The sequence below is a fragment of the Acomys russatus genome, chromosome 8 (assembly GCF_903995435.1).
Source record: "Acomys russatus chromosome 8, mAcoRus1.1, whole genome shotgun sequence".
Taxonomy (NCBI): Eukaryota; Metazoa; Chordata; class Mammalia; order Rodentia; family Muridae; genus Acomys; species Acomys russatus.
Genome location: NC_067144.1, coordinates 31,404,241 through 31,427,460, shown reverse-complemented (window position 1 = coordinate 31,427,460; position 23,220 = coordinate 31,404,241). Strand labels below are relative to the sequence as shown.

The following is a 23,220-nucleotide window of genomic DNA, read 5'->3' as shown; positions in this document are numbered from 1 at the left end:
TAAAAACTACTTTTTACTCAAAACATCCACTTCCAGGGAAGGAGCCTGGCGGTGCAGGGGACAGAGGAGGAGTGTAGCCTAATCTTTGTAGTCACACAAACCTAGCTCCCTGCCTTGAACACATGACCTTAAACAAGTACACAACTGCAAAGTAGAATCAAGGCTCTGTGTGTAGACAGATGGCCTTAGGCAACACATATGCAGATATTCTTAAAGAATTCCCCCTTACTTTTAGAATAATTCTCAGCTGCAAAACTGAAAGGAAATGGTGAAATGGAAATAAAAACGGTGCTGTACATTTTACTTGAGAAAACGATATTGGTTGATTTGCATGTACGAAATCAACAGCTCAAGAGCAATTGCTAGTTTGGAAGGATGAGTACCAGCTCACCTGTGGCTGTGCTGCCACCAGTCTGTCCCGATATCTTTGCACTGACTCTTGAAGTTGCTTCTCTTTCTCATCTTTTGATGGCGGTCTTCTGTTCATGGTGCCCAGTGGGATAGAAGGCAGGTGCTCTGCCTGACTGCAGCTTCATAACCAACAAGAAACAGATTAGCTTCAGAAAGAAGTATTTGCCAACTAGAAAAGATTATTTGCTTCTCTGAAATATTAGTTTCTCTCATATATATTCAAATTTTGAATACAAAACAGGGTTATATGACTTTGGGACAAAATGGAATCTTAAAGGTTCAGTTGGCAGGAGGGAAGGGCTACATAGAAAATGTGGCCGCACGTGTCTTTACAAGGATGGGAGGACACAAATTATTTTGCTAATGATAATGCCATCATAAATCAAGTCTTTTAAAACAACTTTTTTGATTATCTCAATACTGAGAAACATTTTCCCACCCCAAATTTGGTGCAGAAATCTATACCTCACTCCAAAATATAACAATGCTGGCTCTGAGACACATAGGTCTCCCGTTTGGAATGAGAAAGTAATGGCCACCATGTCGTGCAGTGTTCAGGGACAGCCTTAGGATCACGGGGGCTTGCCTATAGTTCGCTCTGGGCAACCCTGACTGCCACATCTTTCTCAAATGACCTGTGGTCCTCAGTGGTCTTGTATTTAGAAACCGTCCTGTCTCCCAGCCTTGTGTATATTACAACCATGAACAAGTCTCATCATGGTTACAAAAACAAAAAGAAAAACAAAAACTAAACCTTCATTGTGGAAAACTTGAGACATCTTGCTTTTTAAATTTTTTGTTTTAATGCTTTAGCTATGTTCCCAGGAGTGGAATCAGTCTAATTGCTTTTTTGAAAAAGTGAAATCGTTTCTTTAGTTTGCATTGGTATTAAGACTTGATGCAGAAAAGGAACTGAACTCTCTTGTTGGAGTCCAGCTCTGCTCCTGGCCATGTGCGGTAGTAGACTGAAAGGTAGACGTCAATCCTTTGGGTCTCTTCTAGGTTAAGAGATTTTCTAGTATTGTGAGATGCAAGGAAAGGAGAACTGCATCTAGTCACTAAAAGACGACGAGGAGGAGGAGGTCAGAAAATGTGTGTGTGTGTGTGTGTGTGTGTGTGTGTGTGTGTGTGTGTGTGTGTGTGTGTGTTGGGCTCAGAGAGGGCAGAGCCCAGGAGTGAGGACGGCCTCTTCTCGCCACTGAAATCACAGAAGGAAACTTGTAGCAGACGGAAACCACCAGCTCTGTGTTCTGTGTTTCAGAGCTGCGAGCATGCAGTTTTCTTGCCCTCTACCAACACAGAGAGTGAGGAGCTACCATCAAATCCAAGCACTGCTGTGAAGAAACACATAACCCTACCTTCATGTGGTATTTGCCGTTTCCAAAGAAAGGTGCTGTATAGACAAATCCCAAGGACGGCTGCTGTATATACAGCCACCGACTGCATGAATCCGTGGGATGCTACCCACACAGCGCTCTGTTTCATTTGAGAATAGCACCGCACGGCCGCGTTAAGTTTTTATTCAGAACAGAGAAACCTAAGTATTTTATTAAAATGAAGCACATTCAACTGTCTTCCTCCACGGGCTTTTGGACATAAATTTTAATATGCAGTGCAACATCTAGTTCGCATCCTTTTTAAAAATTCAGGGGGTTCTGGCTCAGCCAAATAACGGGCATCATTTTTATACTGCTGGTGCTCCCTGCATTCAACACAGACGAGCGCTGATCATGAATATAATGGGTGCGTGCTGATGGCTGTTTCTCAGAGACTGACAAAAATGCACTTTCCCTCTGTGCTCAAACTGGAAAACAAACAAGACTGGCTCCATTCACTTTGTCCAAGCTGCTGGCCCTGAACACTACCATGCTTAAGATGGCCTCAGTCATTAAATGCATGTAATGCATGTGGAACTGGGTTCCTTAGGAAGTCATAAGATGCTTTGTATCAGACTCTCAGTTTCAAGTTCAGCTTGCAGGGGGGAATCCTCAACAAGTCACTGAAGTCTTCTGTGTATCTGTGCTTTTTTCTCTCAGAAATGGAATGAGTTCACAGAGCTTTTGTAAAGATGGAAGAGAAAGCCCTGGTGTTCCTGTCTCAAGTTCTGTTTACACAGACCATTGTTCATTCAAATACAAGCCATCGGCGCTGACTTTCGTGGCCACTAGGAAGCAACTATGAACTACCAACTGTGCTTCCCTGTAAGCGCAGACCATAGCCTGTCTCATCTCATGCCTTGCTCTTGTACTCATAGGACACGCCCTCATACACAACCACATCGTTTTGTTTCTATGAACTTATTTCATATGATTCTATCTAAACTTAACAGTGCCTATGTCACGGGGCCTATTCAAGCCCCGTTCCTCAGGTAGGCAGGCCCAGGCTGTGAAGCTGAAGCAGGGGACTAAGTGAGATCACAGAACGGGGTTCCTAGTCTCCCCCAGGAGTCATCTTAGCTACACCGCTGACTGTGAGTTCCCCATGCAGGAAAAGTCCGCTCTCCGTTAGATGCGTTTACGTCTTGCTAAGCCTACTGCTGCTGTTTTATGCATATTTTAATATATGCAGTGGAAACGAAATACAAACGGTCAAAATTGTGTCACTGTGTTTAAAGTTTTGGGGGCTTCAGTAAACTATAAATAGAAGGACTTGGTGGAGTTTAGATTTTTCAAGGTCCATCAGTTTTCTGACAACACAACGACATTTGCTCTGCCTCCCCTTGCAAGTGGTATTATTTCGATGTGTAAAAGGGGCAAAATTAATGTAGTCCTGAAGATGACTCTGCAATGCTCTGTGAGGCATCACTAGTTGCTAAGAGAAGAAGTCAAGAGCGTGCCAGTTCAGGGTCGGTGGAAAATTGAAAGTAGAGAAAGCTGTGAAGGACAGCTTCCCAAGCCTGTGTGATTTGTTTTCAGGGCTGGATTAAAAATACTTCAAGAGGACTTATTACCCCAGTGTCCATATTAGCAATAGCAAGCCACTTACCCATTAGCCCTAAGGACTTAGAGGAGGCTGTACAGAAAAGCCCTGCTGGGGCAAGGGTGCCTCTATTAAAAAGGAATCCTAACTCCTTTTCCCTGGGGAAAAGGTATTAGTCTAAAAGGGCTTGTAAGAACACTGACAGCCGTCAATATTGAATTAGGTCCTTTTCCGGTTTAGTCTGAACTTCTTCCTCCAGCGTATAAAGCAATGAAATCAATATAGGTCTTAACTTGAGGGGGGACGCCCACAGTCTAACCGTTTAGTGCCCCTGCATGGACCCTCTCAGAAACACCCCTGCAAGATCAAGTGTACGCCGTGAGAACGCGGTTGGAAAGGTGCCCTGCAGACACCTCGGGACCTGAGCTTTGCTTTAGAAGATCTATTTTAATCGGCTGAGAAATATACTAACAAAATAATATTCTCCTATACAGCAAGCAGCTGAAAAGGGCTTTAAAGAGAAACTGACTTCCAAGCTAAAAAAAACTCTCCACAACTAACAGCTTCAAGGTACGCTTAGGAATTTTAAATTGATTAAAAAAAAAAAAGTTTTCAGAAAACTGATCAAAACTACCTGTTTTCCAGGTTGTTGGGATTATTAGCACAAATCCATATGTCCAGAAATTCTTTTTCCTGGTAATTAGAAGAGGAAGGCAGGACTCTCCATTTAAGGCAAAGATCTGACCATCAAGACAAAAACATAAAAGAAGTGAATCCATCTTTTTTTTTTTTTAAAGTGTCAGTTCGGACACACCCAAAGCAGTGAGCCTTCACCCCACACCCAACACATCTATTCCAGGCCTCCATGGGAGAAGCTCGCCAGGAAACGTGCGACCACCATCACTGCTGTTGCAGCTCCCTCCAGCTCAGCTGCATCACGATGCTCTCCCTCTCCCTAAGACTCTCATTGTTTCCAGCCCATTCTCGTCCGCTCCACCCTCCACGCTGAACCACACAATTGACAGGAAAGGGAAAGCCAAGGTCTGTAAGTCATTCACACACTGCCCTGCTCCATCTGTTCTTCCCCTTGATTGCATTCCACAGCCCTAACTCTGACTTCCTGGTACATTCCCCCTTACAATTCCTCCTTCCTTGCCTTTAGGCCCAAGGCACTTAGCTGCCTTTAGGCTAAGCCTAAATTTAATCCTGGATTCCCTCTTGACACAGAAGTAAACAGTTGGTGCACTCCTGGGCAGAAACAGTTTGCCCAGCCGATAAGCACTGAACCACCTCCTACAGCTTGTGGATCTTGGGAAAATGACTTAATTTCTGTTTCAGTACAGTCATCTGTAAAAAATGAGATTTTTGCTAATATTTATATAAAGAAGAGCTGAGGATAAAATGGCTTTGCAGTATTAATGACGATAAAAATCAACACCGCTGAACGCTTTCTTGATCACTTAGCAAACTTGACACTTATTAGATCATATGTTCACAACTTTATAAGCACTAGTCCCATTTCCTAAATAAGTGATTAATCCTCAGAGATATCTGATGACAGATCCCACACAGCCCTTAGCCACTGGAGACTGTATTTATTTGGGAGACACCAAAGATCCAGTCATTATTGGCCATTATCGCTGTCACCTTGCAGGCTGTCACATACTGTCATTAATTATCTCATTCACACTTCTAAACAAGCCATATATGTTCCTTTTATTAAATCTCACTGCCACATATTAGCTCAGGCAATTACATCTCTCACCTAGGTCTTCTATTACAACAGTCTCCACTCTCACAAGTTTGACCTTTCCTGGCCCTGCACAAAACCATCCTTATTTCAAGTTACATGTGACTCTTCAATTCCCCATGGGATGCTTCCAGAAGAAAAAGGTGCATGGGGAGTCGCTCTCTTGGCACTTGTCTGTCTTATATACTGGATTGTGGGTGATAGTACATTGTCCTCAACTCCATGCCCTTTGTGCAGTGGCTGGGAGGAATAGCAAATGTTGGGTGACAGGCTGTTGCTGTCCTCCTACTGAGACCTCCCAATTCCTCCCACTGTTTGTTTATCAAAGTGAAAACTTGCCCTGGAATTCAAGACCTCAGAAAGGCATTTACCCAAGGAAATACTTCCAGCTTTCATCATTTACACATCCTTATTCCGCTACTAAATCATCATTATTTTGTATTCCTATTTGAATTCCTATTAGTTTCAGACACGGTGTTACCTATTAACAGTAGGAAAGTGTTTTATATTAACAGTAGGAAAGTGTCTTTTTCTAGTCCTCCAATTCAACTAAGGTGCACAGCTGGTATCAGCTATCTTTCCCTTTGCCTTGTCCTTGTTCTCAAACCCCTGTCATAGTGGCTGCCTCGTACACTGCCGGTGCCATGAAACCATGCCTCCGTTTTCTCACCCCACTCTTTTTTACTGCATGTTCAAAGACCTCTTTACCCTTAATCCTTTACTTACCCCATATCCCCTCTGTTGCACTTACTTTAAACTCTTGCCTGGGCAGTAGTAACTCCTTAGAAGCAAACTCCATGTTTTACACTGTTTTATCTCCTTATCACTATGACTTGAACATTTCAGAAACCATGAATATCTGTGAGTTTGACAGTCAGCACTTACCGCATTGTAGGATGAATGGGATAGCCATGGTTTGTCTTCTTTGGCATTGGAGAGACTCTAAAGATCTGTCTGGGTCTTTGCTATACTGGTATTTGAATTCATCCCAAAAAAGAGCTAGATTTCTATTACCTGAGGGAGCAACAACAGACCATATAAACACAAAGTAAGTAAGTTAACACGTCAAGGTGATTAACACATACAGTATTATTTCAACTGTGTAGGAGCCATAGCACAAACAAAATAATTGATGTATTGGTTATATCTAAGTCAGGTCTTCGCAGATAAAATATGTTTACTGGTTTTTATTCTCCTGCATTTACAGATCACATACAGTAAATGCGCACTATCTTTACAATGAAACCACAGACAACAGCGGTTATGAAAAGTTACACTTTTATTGTTGCAATAAAGCACAGTGACATTTAAAATATTATTCTAAAAAATCCTCAGGAAGAGCTGTGCTAATTGAACTGTAAAGGCGCCTTGAAATTATTGCCACAAATATTTAACATTCCAATCACACAGCCAGAGTTTTCCTGAGGCTTTATATCATCCCTGGTTCTGGTTTCTTCCTGGGCTGTTTTATATTGTACCCTAACTCCAAGTTCTATACTCCTTATTGCTTGGAAGTAGCACTCACCTTAGAAGACCATCGGAATTTCTTTCTTTATTTATTTTTTATTTTTATTTTTTTTTCTTTTTTTACATATACATTTATATTATACACATACATAATAAACTACATACTGCGAGAAGGACCATGAAACAACCAGGAATTATGTAAATGTTATATTCATAGTGCTCTGGCTATTTGTATTTGGCAGCCTTGAAGAGAAGATAATGCTCCAATATCAGAATTTCTTAAGAAAACTGTGTTCTTGTCCTTTGATCTAGAAATTGCACAGCTGTGAATACATTAGAGCATTATTAGAATAGTAAAACATTGGAAATAATGTAAAAGCTTATGGGGTTCTGATAAGCTTCATTTTCAAATAGTGGAAGAACCCTAAGCCTCTTGAAGAGGAGGGAGAAACAGCTAACTGTAGAGTCTTACCAGGTTCTACAAGACACAGCTTTTATTTTTTAAAAGATATAAGACAATCCTAGAGTACAATGTTTTTGTAACTTACAAAATGTGTACATATATATGTCAGGTTGGACATACTTTTCTCAAAGTTTTTTATTTTAAAAAACTTTAAAGATGTATTTTTATGTGTATGGGTGCTTTGTTTGCACGTATGCTTGTGTACCATGTGTACCATGTGTGCCCACAGAGGCCAGAAGATGTCAAATCCTCCGGAACTAGAATTAGTTATGTGGGTCCTGGGAAGAAAATCCTAGTGTTCTATAGGAGCAACAAGTATCTTTAACCATTGATCTATCTCTCCAACCCTCAACAAAGTTTTAATGGTAGGTATCTTTATTTATTATTATTATTGTTGTTGTTATTGTTATTTTAATTTTTAGATTTTTTTCCTGAGACAGAGTTTCTCTGTGTACCAGGCCTGGCTGACCTAGACACACTTTGTAGCCCAGGTTGCCCTCGAACTCACAGAGGATCCATCCATCTGCTTCTGCCTCTCAAGTGCTGGGATTAAAGGCATGCGCCACCATGCCCAGTGGTAGATATCTTTAGAGAAGAAAAAGGGTTATGAGGGAAGATATTTTTACTTCTTATGTTTTGTGAACATTTTAAATATTTTTTGCATGGCCATGTACTATTTTTTAAAGGGGTCTTTAATTAAAATAAATAAATAAAAACATGTTTTATTATTTTGTCTAGTGTGAGAACCACTAAATGCCTGGCCATATGGCTATAAAATTTCTGAAATCAATGCATAGAAGGCATTGTTGCCAATGTTCTCATTTCTAAAGTGTGTTCTGTAGTATAAGCCTTAGAGACACTGGATACATGGCCATTCTTCCAGCAACTTTTACATATGACCATGTAATTACACAGAACGCAAATAAATGATTCTTTATACCTTACTGTCCCCAGTAAAGCTCAGGTTCTGAATACTACATGCTTAATTTTAAGACCTGAGTGCCTAAAAAGTCAGTCTTCAAAAGAGATGTTCTCCATGAGCTAGGCTTCTTAAAAGACGTTACAGATCCCTAAATTCCTGTATTGTCTCCTCACTAAATCCTCAGGTCCACCTTAGGCATGCCTGGTGAGCTCTCAATGAAGACACACTTTCTGCCCTTCATTATTACTTGGCCTTGAAATTCCCACGTAGCTGAGGATGACTGTGCTGGTCTGAATGAGAATGGCCCCCATAGCTCATTTATCTGACTGCTTGATCACCAGGGAGTGACGCTATCTGAAAGCATTAGGAGGTGTGGCTTTGTCGAAGGAAGTGTGTCACACAGGGTGGGCTCTGAGGTTTCAAAAGCTCAAGCCAGGCTCAATGTCTGCAGATCCAGATGGAGAACTCCAGCTGTTCCTCTTGCGTCATGTCTGCTTGTGTGCCTCCCTGCTTCCCACCATGACGATAACGGACTGCACCTCTGAAAATGTAGGCCAGCCCCCAGTAAATGCTTTCTTTTATAAAAGTTGCATTGGTCATGGTGTCTCTTCAGCAAGAGAATACTGATGAAGACAACGACCTTGAACTTCTTTTTTTATTTTATTAATTTATTTATATTACATCACAATAGTTATCCCATCCCTTGTATCCTCCCATTCCTCCCTCTCTCCCATTTTCCCCTTACTCCCTGGCCCTATGACTGTGACTGAGGGGGACCTCCTCCTCCTGTATATGCTCATAGGGTATCAAGTCTCTTCTTGGTAGCCTGCTATCCTTACTCTGAGTGCCACCAGGCCTCCCCATCCAGGGGACGTGGTCAAATATGGGGCACCAGAGTTTGTGTGAAAGTCAGACCCCACTCTCCACTCAACTGTGGAGAATGTTCTGCCCATTGGCTAGATCTGGGTAGGGGTTTAAAGTTTACCACCTGTATTGTCCTTGGCTGGTGCCTTAGTTTGAGCGGGACCCCTGGGCCCAAATCTGCCTATCATAATGTTCTTCTTGTAGGTTTCTAGGACCCTCTGGATCCTTCTACTTTGCCATTCTCCCATGTTTCTCTCATCTAGAATCTCAAGACAACAACCTTGAACTTCTGATCTCTGCCTCCACCTCTGAATACATGCATCAACAAGCTAAATTTATGTGGTGCTGGGAGGAATCAAACTCACCAAAGCCATGTGATGTGAGACACTACTACCAACTGAGCTATATTCCCCCACAGGCCTGTTACTTGTTCTTAGTCTACCTCGCCCTCCACTTCTCTAGATCGTGAAGGACCACTCTCCTGAATTGGAAGTGGCTCACAAGAGTTTGCATCTCTAATCTTCATGTTATCTATTTTGTCTTTCCTATCTCAAGGGTATCCTTTAGCTTTAAAAGACACGGAATAATGCTAACTCTGATATGTATTATTTGCATAATTTTGGGCAACCCACTATGTTTTCTTATACATCAAGTGGGTTTTGGACAGGAAAAATCGTTCAGTAGGCAAAGGTGCTTGGCGCCAAGTCGGACAACATGAGTTTGATGCCTGGGATTCACAAGGTGGAAAAGAGAACCACATCTTACAGTTTCTCCTCTAGCCTCTATCTGTGTCACCAGACATAAACAAAATAAATACATGTAATGAAAATAATAAATTACAATTATAAAAAGTGAATGATTACAGTAACTTGCCTTATAGGATTAATATAAAGATGAAATGTGAGACACATTAAAACAAAGAATGAAAGGATTGAAGGGCAAAAGAGAGACCCATTTTACCATCTAGACAGAGACATCCCTGGCAGAATCTGTTGAGTGTAACTATCTTGGAACTTTCGAGACTATTAAAGGACCCTACAGCCAGTTCGGCTCCTACATGGTAGCCCCTACCCATGCTGTACACCTTAACCCCGTGACAGCAAGATATGCTTGAGTCCCTGGAGGAGCTGGTGCACACTTTGAGAACTCAGAGTAAGCAAAAGTTTCCCAATACCAGGGACCTCTGCCCTAAGTGGTGCTTATGGTCTACAGGTGCAAAGGATAAGAGACGGCCACTGACATTGTGCGTCTCCATCAGTGCCAAAAGCTCTGCCTCCACTGGTTAGAATGATTCCAGGAGATCTGGGGAAATGCTACCTTTTTCTTCTAAACCTTTCATTTTTTCCATGCTCCTTCTTTTGGAAGTAATGCTTGTCAAGCTAGACTCAAAAGTAACAATGTGTACAAAAGAAATTTTAGTGACCAGAAGGTAGCAGAAGATCAAAAATGCCCGAGAAGACTTAAGTTTATACCTCAAGCTGATCCTCTGCCCAGAGATCCCCCACAACAGTAAAACACAAGAGGCGGCAAAGATGAGAATCTGTGTCCAGGGTCACAATGCTACCAGACTTCAACACATTTTTTTCAAGAACAATATCATAAAGTGTGCAAAGCAAAAGGAAAATTAAGCCAACAGAGCTTTCCTTGAAAAACATCTACAAAATATTCAGAACAATTCTAAAAGAGAAAAAAAAATCAAGAAAATGGTATAAAATAAAATGAAAGTACCAGAGAAACACAAGTATTAATAAGAGGCAGAAAAGAATTCTGGAGCAAAGCCATCTATGAAGTCAAATGGACAGTTACCAGAAGTGTTCAAGTGCAAATTATAGCAGGAACAAGAGAGAGCCAGTGAAGCTGAAGACACAATAATGAAAGGTATATGCATATAAGGAACAGAACGGAAAATGACCAAAAGAAATGAACAAAGTCTAAGAGGCCAGGACACAACCACCAAGTGGACCAACATTCATGCTGTCGAAAGTCTAGAAGGGGGAGTTAAGAAGATGCTCAGTTGATAAAATGCTTGCTGTGCCAGCCTGAGGACCTGAGTTCAGGCCCTCCACATTCACTTACAAAGCATAATGTGACAGTGCACGCCTGTGGTCGCCACTGGGGAGGCAGAGACAAGAAGATCCCTGGGACTCGCTGAGTGGCAACCTGGCCCAGTTGGTAAGCTTGGGTTCAGTGAGAGACTTCATTACAAAAAGTAAACTGAAGAGTGATGAAGAAGAGACTGGATGTCAACATCAGGCCTCTGGTTGGATGCTCACACACATGCTCACAAACCCACTCATACTACACACACACACACACACACACACACACACACACACACACACACACACGCTCCCAGAAAGAGGAGAAATATAAACTAAGATCGTTTAAATAAATAATGACAGAATTTTCCCCGTATTTGATAAAAGGCATTAATAAAAATATCATATCCACGAACCTTAAGAACTTCTAGGTTGGACAAAATCAAACATATATCAATACCCTTCATAATAAAGATAAGTAAAGATAAAGACAGGAGTAGAAACAATAGCTGAGTGGTAGAGGATGCTGATTATGGTGTATGCACATAAATATATATTTGCTGAAAATAAATTTGTTTTCATACAATATAGTCTGATCATTAATTTTCCCTCCCACAACTCCTCTAAGATCTTCCCCATCCCCCATCTCGCCATCCATCTAATTCCATGCCCTTTCTTTTTCTCTATAGCAAACAAACATACAAAGCAAGCCAGAATTTTATAAAAGAAAAAGTTCAAGAAATACACATACAGAGTAAGGTGACTATAAAGCTACTATATGTTCAAATTAGAATGTTATAACTTTAGGTGTTAACTATGATACACACAAAGAAAATGACAGTACAAAACAGAAAGTGGGAAAAGAAGTCAGGAATGGTGGTGCATGTCTATAGTCCCAGGACTCTGAAGGCATCACAAGGTTGGAGCCAGCCTGGGCTGCATAATGAGACCTTGTCTGAAAACAAGTGAGAAAGGAATTTAAGGTTTCAGTATAATAATCAAGCAGACACAATGGGAGAAAGTAAAACAAGAAATGAACAAATAAAAAGCTGTAAGGCATCCAGAAAACAGTTAGCACAATGACCAAAGCCCCTCTTTATCAGCACTTACTGTAGTGTAAATAGAATGTTGTCTTCATTCAAAGGACACATATTAGAAAGAATTAAAAATATGATTTCCATATGTGCTGTCTAGATGCAAATTAGCTGCAAATGAGACAATGAAGAAAGACATTTCTTTTGAGTCAAAGATGGAAACTGGTTACAAATAAAAATATAAAAAAGGATATTTCTTGCAAAAAGCAACCTTTTAAAACAGAGCAAGCATGACCCTGAAGACATTAAACAAAACAGATTTCAAAACAAAATAGGTCACAAGAGGCAATAAAGAATCTTATATATTAATAAAGAGTTCAAAAGAGCAAGAAGATAAAACAATTACAACAAATGCACCTAACAATAAGCTTAAGAAATAGAGGAAGCAAACTGGCAAAATTATAATAAAAACAGTTTTACAAAAGAGACTGAATACTTCACTCATAACACAGTTTTTATGCTATTTATGTTATTCAATTTTAGAAAGAAATAGGTATATAAAATGTATTCATTTCATGTAGATTTTCCAATTTGTTGATGTATAGTTGTTTATAATAGTCTTTAATGGTGCCTTGTGTTTTTGTAGTACTTGTTGTGATGTTTCACTCTTTTGGGGGCCTTCTCCCTTTTTCCTTATTCTAACTAAAAGCTTGCCTGAATTTCACTTATTAGCGCCCCCACCCATTCAAAGGGCAGGTAGGAAACGAGTAAAACAAAACAGTAAAATATGTTATAATAAATGAACAGATCTAAAAATGAAGTCCCACGAGCTTTAAGAAGCTAGAGCAATACACAGCCATGTTCACGGCACTGCTGTGTACAAGCAGTAGGAACCAGTTGCCATGATCTCTTTGTCTGAACTAAAGCAACAAACTTAAATAGAAATACCAGACAAGAGACACTGCAAGACTTCAGTGCTGAAAAATATCCTCAGAGAAAGCCCCAAGAAGAGACAGCAGAGAGTCTGTCTTCTCTACCTGTGTGACTTCACGGCAGAGGTCACTGAGCTTAACTGCTAGATGGCAGCAATCTAGAAGCCAGAAGAAGCCTCCAGGTGAAAGGCATCTCGGTGTAATTTGCCAGTGGACTTTGCAGCCTCTGACACCACTGGGAAATAACTTTCTATTGGAGCTACCTATGGTATGTTTTTATGGGAGCCACAGCTAATAGCTGTGTCGTTCCCTGTGACTCCAGACATGCAGCTGCCCTTGGCTCCCTCACTTGCATAGAATTTAAGATAGCACAGTGTATTCTCTGCTTTCTCTTTTTGCCTCTACAACCAGTAGTCTCACACAGACCACAGGAATATGGTTTAAGTAATATGGCTTAGAGCTGGGTGTGGGGCCTCACACTTATAATTTTAGTGCTCATCCTGTTGAGGCAGGAGGATGGCTATTTGTTAGAAGACAACCTAGATTACACAGTGACTTTCATGACAGCCTAGATTAAAGTGTGTGACCCTACCTCAAAAAAAAAAACCTAATCTATAAACAATATAAATAACTAAACAATTAAAAATAAAATGAGCAAGGGATAAAGTTCAGTGGTAAAACAACTATTAGCATGAACAGTGCTCTGGGTCCAATCCTCAGTACTCAGCACCAATAATAAAATAAAAACTACCTAGTAAAAACTTTTAGAGTTTCTTTTATCTTTCATCTTTGATTCTAAATTCATCCCATTCCTCCTCCCTGACTCACTACACTACACTTTAGCTATAGAAACTTTCTGAATCCTAAACACAGTGAATCTTTCCAAATTCAGAAAAGAGAGAAAATATGTGTGGCATACATAGGATTTTCTCTAACCATAATAAAATGAAACTAGATATCATGTTAAAAACAAATGAAACAAACCCCTACTGTGTCAGGCATGGCAGTGTGGCTGGTAGGCCTTGAGCTCAGAAGTCTAAGGGAAAGGATCTCTGAGCTTAGGAATGTGAAAAAAAAAAAAAAAAGCCTGGATGAGAGCATGTACTTTTCCAGGAATTAGAGAAAGAGATTTGGGGGAGGAGGAGGTATGTGTGATGGATTTAAGGAAGAAATGGAAAGGGGGAAATGCTGTGATCATATTATAATATCAAAAATAAATGTGGGAGGGAGAGAGAGTGAGGGGGGGAGGGGAGAGAGAGAGAGAGAGAGAGAGAGAGAGAGAGAGAGAGAGAGAGAGAGAGAGATATTGATTTCATTTTTTACAGGGAAAAATATGAAAGGGTAAAAGTGAAAGGAAAGAATAATACAAGAAACAGAAAGCAAAAGCTGGGAAATCCACGAACGTGTGGAAATTAAGCTTAAGTACTATTAAGCATTGTTCTGGTTTGTTCTGTTGCTGTGATGAAACACTGACCAAATGCAACTAGAGGAGGAAGGTGTTTATTTGGGTTTACATCTAGAAGGGGAGTCAGGGCAGGAGCTCAGACAGGAACCTGGAGGCAGGAACTGAAGCAGAGCCTCTGAGGAACGCTGCTTACTGGCTTGCTCCTTGTGGCTTGCTCAGTTTGCTTTCTTACACAATCCAGAACCACCTGTCTAGGGTGGCACTGCCCACAGTCAGCTGATACCTCTCAAGTCAATTGTTAATCAAGAAAATGCCTCACAGACTTGCCTGTGGGCCAGACTGATAGAGGCAGTTCCTCAAGTGGGCTTCCTTTTCCCAGATGATTGTAACTTGTATGAAGCTGACAAAAAGAACTAACAGAATTATTTCCCAATGAATCAAATAAGAAATCATAAATAAATTAGGAAATACTTATCAACAAATTAAAAACAAAACATCAGCAAAACCTGCAATATACTACAGACAACACAATGTTATGGAGTAAATTACAACTGTGAGTGTTCATAAGAAAAGATGATCTCTAGTAAAAAACCAAACTTTACAACTTAAAAATGAGAGGATGGGAAAAGGAGCCAACAAAGCCTAAAGCTGGCAGAAAGAAGTAAATAAAAGGCAGATAAAAGATGCACTTAATAAATAATAAATAAAAAAGAACATCAATCAAATAAAAATTTGGTTCTCAAAAGAATTTAAGTGACAAACATTTGCTTGATGGGCTAAGGAAAAAAGAAGAGATTCAAGCCATTAAAATAGTGAATGACAAGAGGGACATGACTGCCAGTTCTACAAGAATGATACAGCAGTAAATCAAGAATATACATGTAGTGGCCAAATTAAATAGAAGAAGAAAAGAAAACAAATCCTGTCACTTGAAACCAAAAGGAAACAGAAAATATGGATAGACTCATACCAGTAAGTAATTTCAATCTGTAATCAAGAGCACACTGTGGAACGGAGCTTACTTTTCAGTTTCTTTTCTGGTTGCTGTAGTAAAGTCTCTGACTAATGCAAGCTTAGGGAGGAGGGGTTTATTTTAGCTCATAGTTTAAGGTACTCCATCATGGCAGAGAAGTCGAGGAATCAGGGGAAGTAGCCAGTCACATCCCATGCACAGTGAAGATGCTATAGCAACGAATACACGCTTTGCTGCAACTTTCTGCTTCTTCGTGGGGAGCCTAGATTACCACGCCCAGAGAAGGGTCCCATGCCCAATTAACACATGCCTTCCCACATCAATTAAAGCAATCACGGTAATGTCTCATTGGCACGCCCAGCAGCGCATCTCCCAGCTGGATCCAGAGTCTCTCAACTTGAAAATAAACATTGGCCATCAGACTTACTCAAAGAAAAGCTAACATTAAACTTTCTCAAATGTTTATTTTAAAAAACAGTGAAGCAGAAGACACACTCCTTTGTAACTCATTCTATAAAGGAGGCATTACCTGGATGCCAACTTCATTAACAAAATCCTACAAAAAAGAAAATTACAAGTCAACATTCTTCTGACATAGATGCAAAGATCCTCATTAAAATAACCAGCAAACTGAATTCAACAACACATTAAAAAGAATATATGCTACAACCAAGCAGTATGAATCCCGAATTCAATGTGCAAAATCATTCAATAGGATGGACCACAGTAAAATAATAAGGGGGATATGAGCTGCACAATCATTTCAAACAATGTAGCAATCTGTGAAAGACCCAGCATGTATTTATAGTAATGAATATTTTTTAAAAACTCTAGGCTGGCATTACTCCAATGTAAAATCTGCATATGAGAAATGCATTAGAAGCATAATAATGGCAAAAAAAAACCCTCCAAGGTTTTCTCTAGGAACAAGAACACAACGATACCAGCTTTTACATTTCTACTAAACCAAATACTGGATGTCTTAGCTAGACCAGTTACACAAGAAAAAGAATAAAGGCATGCAACTTGAAAAGACATAGTAAAATTGTCTCTACATCGGACACAACCTTAAATATCTACGATACATTACACATGCTTAAAACCTATTAGGACAGGTAAACAAGTTGAACAAGATATAATAGAAGAAAAAAATCATTGTCCACAAATTGTTTAAATTTTTTTCTTTTTAAAATTTTTTATTTTTTATTAATTTATTCAGATTACATCTCAATTGTTATCCCTTCACTTGTATCCTCCCATTCCTCCCTCCATCCTTCTTTCACCCTATTTACCTCCCCTAGGTCTGTGACAGGCATGGTGATTAAATTTTTATAGACAAAGGACAATCCAAAGGGAGTTAATAAAATTATTTAATTTACAAATACAGTATGAAAAAGAATAAAGTATTTAGGAACTAACACTGAAACTCATAAATGAAAGCTATAAAATATAAAGATTTTGACAATACATGAGTAAAGCAACATATAATATTTACATACTGTGAGATGTAGGATTGAGTCCAATATCCTGCCAAAAATATATATATTATTTAACCTAGTCCCTATGGAAATCCCAAGATCCTCTTTTCTTAAACAGAAAAGTCTTCTTAAAACTTTCATAAAAGCTTAAAAGAACCAGAACAGTCAAAATCATCCTTAAGAAGAACAAAATGGGAGAACTCGCACTTCCTGACATCAAGTCTTTATAACACTGCACTACTCCAAACAATGTAACATGGCTGTAAAGACGGACCTGTAAAGACAGCAGGGTCCACACACTCACAGACACAGCCAAATTATTTCTGACAAAAGTTCTAGATCCTCCGACAGGGAGAAGACAATTTTTGAATAAATGGTGCCAAGTAAACTGAATGTGTACATATAACAGAATGACCCTGGGCTCTGAACATCACACACGTGAGAATAAACTCAAAATGGATTTACTGTCTGAATGTAAGGTGTAAAATGATGCCATTTTATGATAAAAAATGCAAGACAAAAACATCACAGCATTGCACTTGGCTACATCTTAGATATAACAAAAATTACTGACAACAAAATAAAATAATAGACAAAATGGAGCTCATGAAAAAGCTTTCTCAGAAACACTATCAACAGGTTAAAAAGTCAACAGAACACAAGAAGATATTTGTGAACCGTGTGTCTAATGATGGACTAATGTTCATATTATATAGAAAACTCAAAGTTCAACAAAAACACAACCCAACTCAAAAAAAAAAAAAAAAAAGGAGCAGGGTGTGGTGGGTCTCTTCTGTAATTTTGACACTTAAGAGGCAGAAGCAAGAGTGTCTCTGTGAGTTCTAGGCCAGCCTGGGTGAGTTCCATGCCAATGTGAACTACACTGTGAGACTCATCTCAAACAGTAAATGGGAAAGGTATGCTCACACATTCAAAGGAGGCATACAAATGGCCAATAAACACACTAATGAATATGCAATACCTTGATCATTATGAAAATGCTAATCAAAATCAGAGACACCTATGACTTCACCTCACCCATTAGGGTAGCTACCTAGCAGAACAAAACAAGTCCAAAAATAAAACAAAACAAAACAAAACAAAACAACAAAAACACAACAAAAAACAAAAGCTCAGCAAGTGTAAAAGGATGTAGAGTGTTTGGAATCCCTATGCACTGGGGGAAGAATGGAAAATGGAAAATGCCACAAGCCACCATTATCAAATGGCCCTGAAACAGTACCTTTGGATATACAGGAAAATGTAGGCCATTTATCCTCACATTTACTAGGATAAATATTATGAAGAAAGTGAAAGCTAGCCAGTGTATGCTTTTAAGTCCAGGAGGCAGAGGCAGGTAGGTCAGAGTTAGATGAAGGCCAGCCTAGTCTACACAGTAAGCTTCAGGCTAGCCATGGCTAGATACTGAGACTATATTCTTTTAAGTGAAAGAGACCAAGTGTTTTTGAAAAAGTGTAGAAAGGAGGAAACCTTGTACACTATTGGTAGGAATGAAAGTTTGTTCAGCCAAAACAGAAAATAAGAAAGGTGGCTCAAAATATTAGAATTAGAACTATTATATGATCTTAAAATCTCACTTCAAAGTGTGTATCTATCCAAAGGAAGTGAATTGAGTATGTTCATGACTCAATCTAATTCCCACATTCATTATATCATTATTAATAAATAGGTATCACTTGGTAAATATATACATTTGGCACTGAAAAACATCCTGTCATTTGCAAGAGCATCAGTGTACATGGAGGGTATTAAGTTAAGACAAAAACAAGACTTCAAAACACAGACATCACATGGTATCACTCACATATAGATCTAAAAGTTGAGTTCATGTGCTTGGGTGGGTTGGTGGCGAGCAAGATTGGGAGGAGAGAAAGGAAGGGGCTATGCTTGGGATTTAAAGTGAATAAATAAATAAATTAAGAAAAAAGAGTTGAATTCATGGGAACAAAAGGTAGAACAAAAGTTTGTAAGAGGCTTGTAGGGAAGTTGGGGAAGATACATCATGAGGAGTGTATTTAAAAGGTCTACTGCACACCATGGTGAACTCGCGTTAATAACAGCAACTGCTAAGACAAAGAACTTGTACAACTGTCCACAGCAGCACCATTCACAGTAGATCAGGTGTGTCTACAAAAAGACAGATGACTATTACACTACATACAGAATGTGGATTAGCAGTCAACCGTCTCTTTAAAAAGAAAAAAAAGGAAGACTATTCTGACACATACCTCAGCATACATAAACTTTGAGGATATAACTAAGGAAAATAAGTGGGTCACAAAAGACAAATGCTGTAGAACTGCCCTTTTGTTAGACACTGAGTCAACACACAGAAAGAGCAGTACATAGAAGACAGGGGCGGGTGAGTTGTTGTTTCATGAATGTTGACTTCCTCCAGTTTTAAAAGATCAAGAGAGTTCCAGAAATGGGAACAGATGGAGCTGACAGCTATGCAGTATTATGTACCTTATGACATTGACCTGCACGAAAATGGTAAAGATGGTCACTATTGTTATATATATTTCACCACAGAAAAGGGGGAGGGGAAATATGAGAGAGACACACACGCACACACACACACGTTGCAGTTGTATTGGATCTGTCATTTCTTTAAATGTCACTTTCCCGCAGCCATGACCCTCACAGGAAAGCGATGCTTTTTAGCTCAGCATGGCTTTGGCAGGGAGCTTAGCATTAGGCAGCAATGTTACTTACCACTACTCCTGACAAGACACCTCATTAACCTGTTTGAGATAAAGCGGAGGTGAAGTAAAGTCTCTGCCAGAAAACATTAGCAAAGACAGTTAACGCAATGCAGCTAACTGGCAAGATGAATATCCTTGGTGATCTCTAGCACACACACTGTAAGAGTGGGAAACCCAGGAGGTTGCTAGCTGCACAGCACACAGGCTCCGGGCTGCCTGATGTTATCCTCCCTACTCTGTGATCACACCACCCTTCACCATTTAACACCTCGTGTCTTTTCACTTTATGCCTCTGTTCCCTGCTGGATGATGCAATCTTAGAAGACATTGGCTTTGCACAGTATCATGGCCACGGTACCTGGCATGAATCTTTTAAGTATCTGCTTGCTTTATTTGGATTGTTTAATATACAGTTATACAACTGAAGTCCATCTGCCTTAGATGTCTTCTTAGGGGTTACAGGATGCCAAAGAATTAGCACTTAAAGGCTGAAATGAAAATTGCACTAGCCCAGACATGTGGAAGACCAGACCAAATAAATGACACAGAAATAAACAGGGCTGGCATCAGGCCAGTGAGGTGGCTCAGCAGTGAAGGAGCGTGCGTTTGATCCCTGGAACCCACATTGTGGAAGAAGCAAATACACTCCAGAAATTTGTCTCTGACCTTCACCCAGATGTCATGTCCTGGTCTATTATTCTATGCAAACACAAAGAACAAGGCAAAGAAATCAAGGGGATTTTTGAGGAGTTAGAAACAGTTTTCTAACTATTTCCATTACACACAGTCACTCCAAGATGAACCACTTGCATCTGCCCACCATGGTATCACAGCAAACTTGCTGTGAACTGGATTCTAGAGTTGGGGAAAATGAGCCCTTAAGCAAGGCCAGAAAGACAGCAGAGAATGCAAACAGAGCATCTCAGCTTCTATTTTCTTTAATGTCTCACACACTCCATGAGGATTTATGCAGCTATGGCAAATTTTTTTCCTCTTCAAAATCAACATATTTTGATGACTGATGCTAAAGGCTGCCCATGTACTGACATTTTCAAACTGTAATGCAGGGAGCAGGTTCAGAGTCTGCACTTATAAAATCCTTGTCTAAAGTAGTCTGGCAAGAAATAAAATCAGTAACAATGATAACTGAATGTTTTAGGCTGGCCTTCACAAATAAAGTCGTGTACAATAATGGATATTTAAGTATATGGCTTACTAACTGATACTTATGTTTTTGCATCTTAATGGAAGTATTAAATTTTCCCTTTTGCATGTAACTCAGAGGCCAAAAGTGAAGTTTTAGGACTTAAAAAGTAATTCATTTTTCAAAATAAATTTAAAGTATTTCTAGTCACCAATGAAATAAGTCATGCAGATAAACCACAATTAATTCACTAAAAAATGTTAATTTAGCATTTATAGAGGAGACTGATTTAAACATTCCGTTACTGCTGTGAAGAGTAAAACGCTCAAAGCTCACAGCTAACACTTAGAATTATGACAGAGTATGTAACTAGAGACTTGAAAGTTCATTACATTACTAGGATAATCTAGGGTTAGTTCATATGGAATAAAAGTCTCACTTTCTACAACAGAGATCTGTGAGAAAAACTCTGAATAGTAAATTTACTGTTAGATTTATATAGAATGTTTTATTCAGAACTATTTCAAATGACAAAAATGTAATGCTTACATCATTGTAATTTTCAGGAGTTTTTTAAAACCTGCAATAATTTATTTTAAAATTTGTCAAAAATCCAGTAACTAAAAGACCAGTTCACACAGATTTTGTTTCTAAAAGTAAGAGAAATAAGGGAGAGAGACAAGAAAACATAACTTGAACATATATGACTGAAACACAGTTTACACATACATGAAAACATCAGAATGAAACCTGTTATTAGATGTAGCTAATATATACTATTAAAAACATCAAAATATGGGAAACAATAAAGCTGAAGAGGGTGTGAAAAAAAAAAACTGTCATTGGACAAAGTGATGAAAATTAGTGCGGAGAGGATGTGGAGAAAGGAGAACACCCCTCCATTGCTAGTGGAAATGCAAACTTGTACAACCACTTTGCAAATCAATCTGGCTCTTTCTCAGAAAATTGGGAATAGTGCTACCTCAAGACCCAGCTATACTCCTCTTGGGTATGTACCTGAAAGATGGTCCACCATACAACAAGGGCATTTGCTCAACTATGTTCATAGCAGCTTTATTCCTAATAGCCAAAATCTGGAAACAACCTAATTGTCCCCCAATGGAAGAATGGACAAAGAAACTGTGGTACATTTACACAATGGAATACTACTCAGCTGCCAAAAACGAGGAAATCATGAAATTTGCAGGCAAATGATGGAACTAGAAAAGATCATCCTGAGTGAGGTGACCCAGATGCAAAAAGACACGAATGGTATATACTCATACGTGGATATTAGGCCAACACAGACAGCCTCTGAAAGACACGAATGGTATATACTCATACGTGGATATTAGGCCAACACAGACAGCCTCTGAGAGACTCCACCTAGTGGAGGACCAAGACAGATGCTAAGACTCACAACTAAACTCTGAGAAGAGCACTGAGAGTCCTTTGGAAGAATAGGGAGATAGAAGGACCCAGAAAACACAGGAGCTCCACAAGGAGACCATCAAACCCAAAAAATCCAGACTCAAGGGAGCCTGCACAAACTGATACACCAACCAAGGACAAGGCATGCGTAGAACCTAGACACCTGTTCAGATGTAGGTGATGGACAGCTCCTTCTCCTCCTGGGGGCGGGGAGCAGGAACTACCTCTGGCATGGATTCTGGTGCCTATGATTTGATCAATTTCCCTTGGCAGTGCGGCCTTTAGGGCCAATGGAGAAAGAAGATGCAGGCTATCCTGATGAGACCTGGTAGGCTGGGGTCAGATGTGTCAGAGGACTAGGGGAGGGGAAGAGGGGGAAGGGGAGGAAGGGTGGGAAGGGGAGGCTAAGAACAAGGGGTAACAATAGGGATGTAATGTGAGTAAATTATTTTTAAAAATTAAAGAATCTAATTTGATTTTCTTATTGATAATGCCGACTTTTATTTTTTTGCCTGATTAGAAAAATGAACATTTTTAAAAGTAAAGATTTTGTGCTGTGTATTTAAGGCACAGAACAACGCTTCTCAACCACACTAATGCTGTGACCCTTTAATACAGTTCCTCATGTTGTGGTGACCCCCACCCATACAATTATTTTGTTGTTACTTCATAACTGTAATTTTGCTACTGTTATTAATGATGATGTAAATATACAGTGATGTGCAACCCCCAAAGTTGAGGGTCATGTTAAGAATCACTGGTATAGAACATGGTGTGGTATCTTATATGTAAATAGCATACAGGTTACTTTTGTGAAACAGATGAAAATAGCCAGTATTGCACTTAGACACCCTGGCATTGTTTTGTAGCAAAAGTAGCTAAAATCTACTCATTCAACTTGACAAAAAACAAAAACAAAAACAGTAATTTCGATGCCTACAGTCCTTATGATGAGCATTAGATCTGTGATTGTATTAACTCCAAAGTTCTTACCTAAAACTTGATCTTCTTTAATAAGGGGAACATTAATTAACAGGCTGATAAGCACAGTTTTGAGATCTTTTTTAAAAATTTTTTATTAATTTATTCTTGTTACATCTCAATGGTTATCCCATCCCTTGTGTCCTCCCATTCTTCCCTCCCTCCCATTTTCCCCTTATTCCCCTCCCCTATGACTGTTCCTGAGGGGGATTACCTCCCCCTGTATATGCTCATAGGGTATCAAGTCTCTTCTTGGTAACCTGCTGTCCTTCCTCTGAGTG

At 39.5% G+C, this 23,220-nt stretch overlaps 1 protein-coding gene across 1 annotated transcript in view; it reads right to left on the bottom strand.

Annotated features, from left to right (window-relative positions):
* Positions 1-23,220, bottom strand: part of Morc1 (MORC family CW-type zinc finger 1) — a 155,083-nt gene that overhangs the window by 53,913 nt on the left and 77,950 nt on the right. Inside the window, exons 15-17 of the mRNA XM_051150013.1 lie at positions 5,966-6,094; positions 3,965-4,070; positions 392-530 (exon numbers count right to left, since the gene is read on the bottom strand). Of these exons, the coding sequence (XP_051005970.1) occupies positions 392-530; positions 3,965-4,070; positions 5,966-6,094 (374 nt within the window). The remainder of the gene's footprint in view (positions 1-391; positions 531-3,964; positions 4,071-5,965; positions 6,095-23,220) is intronic.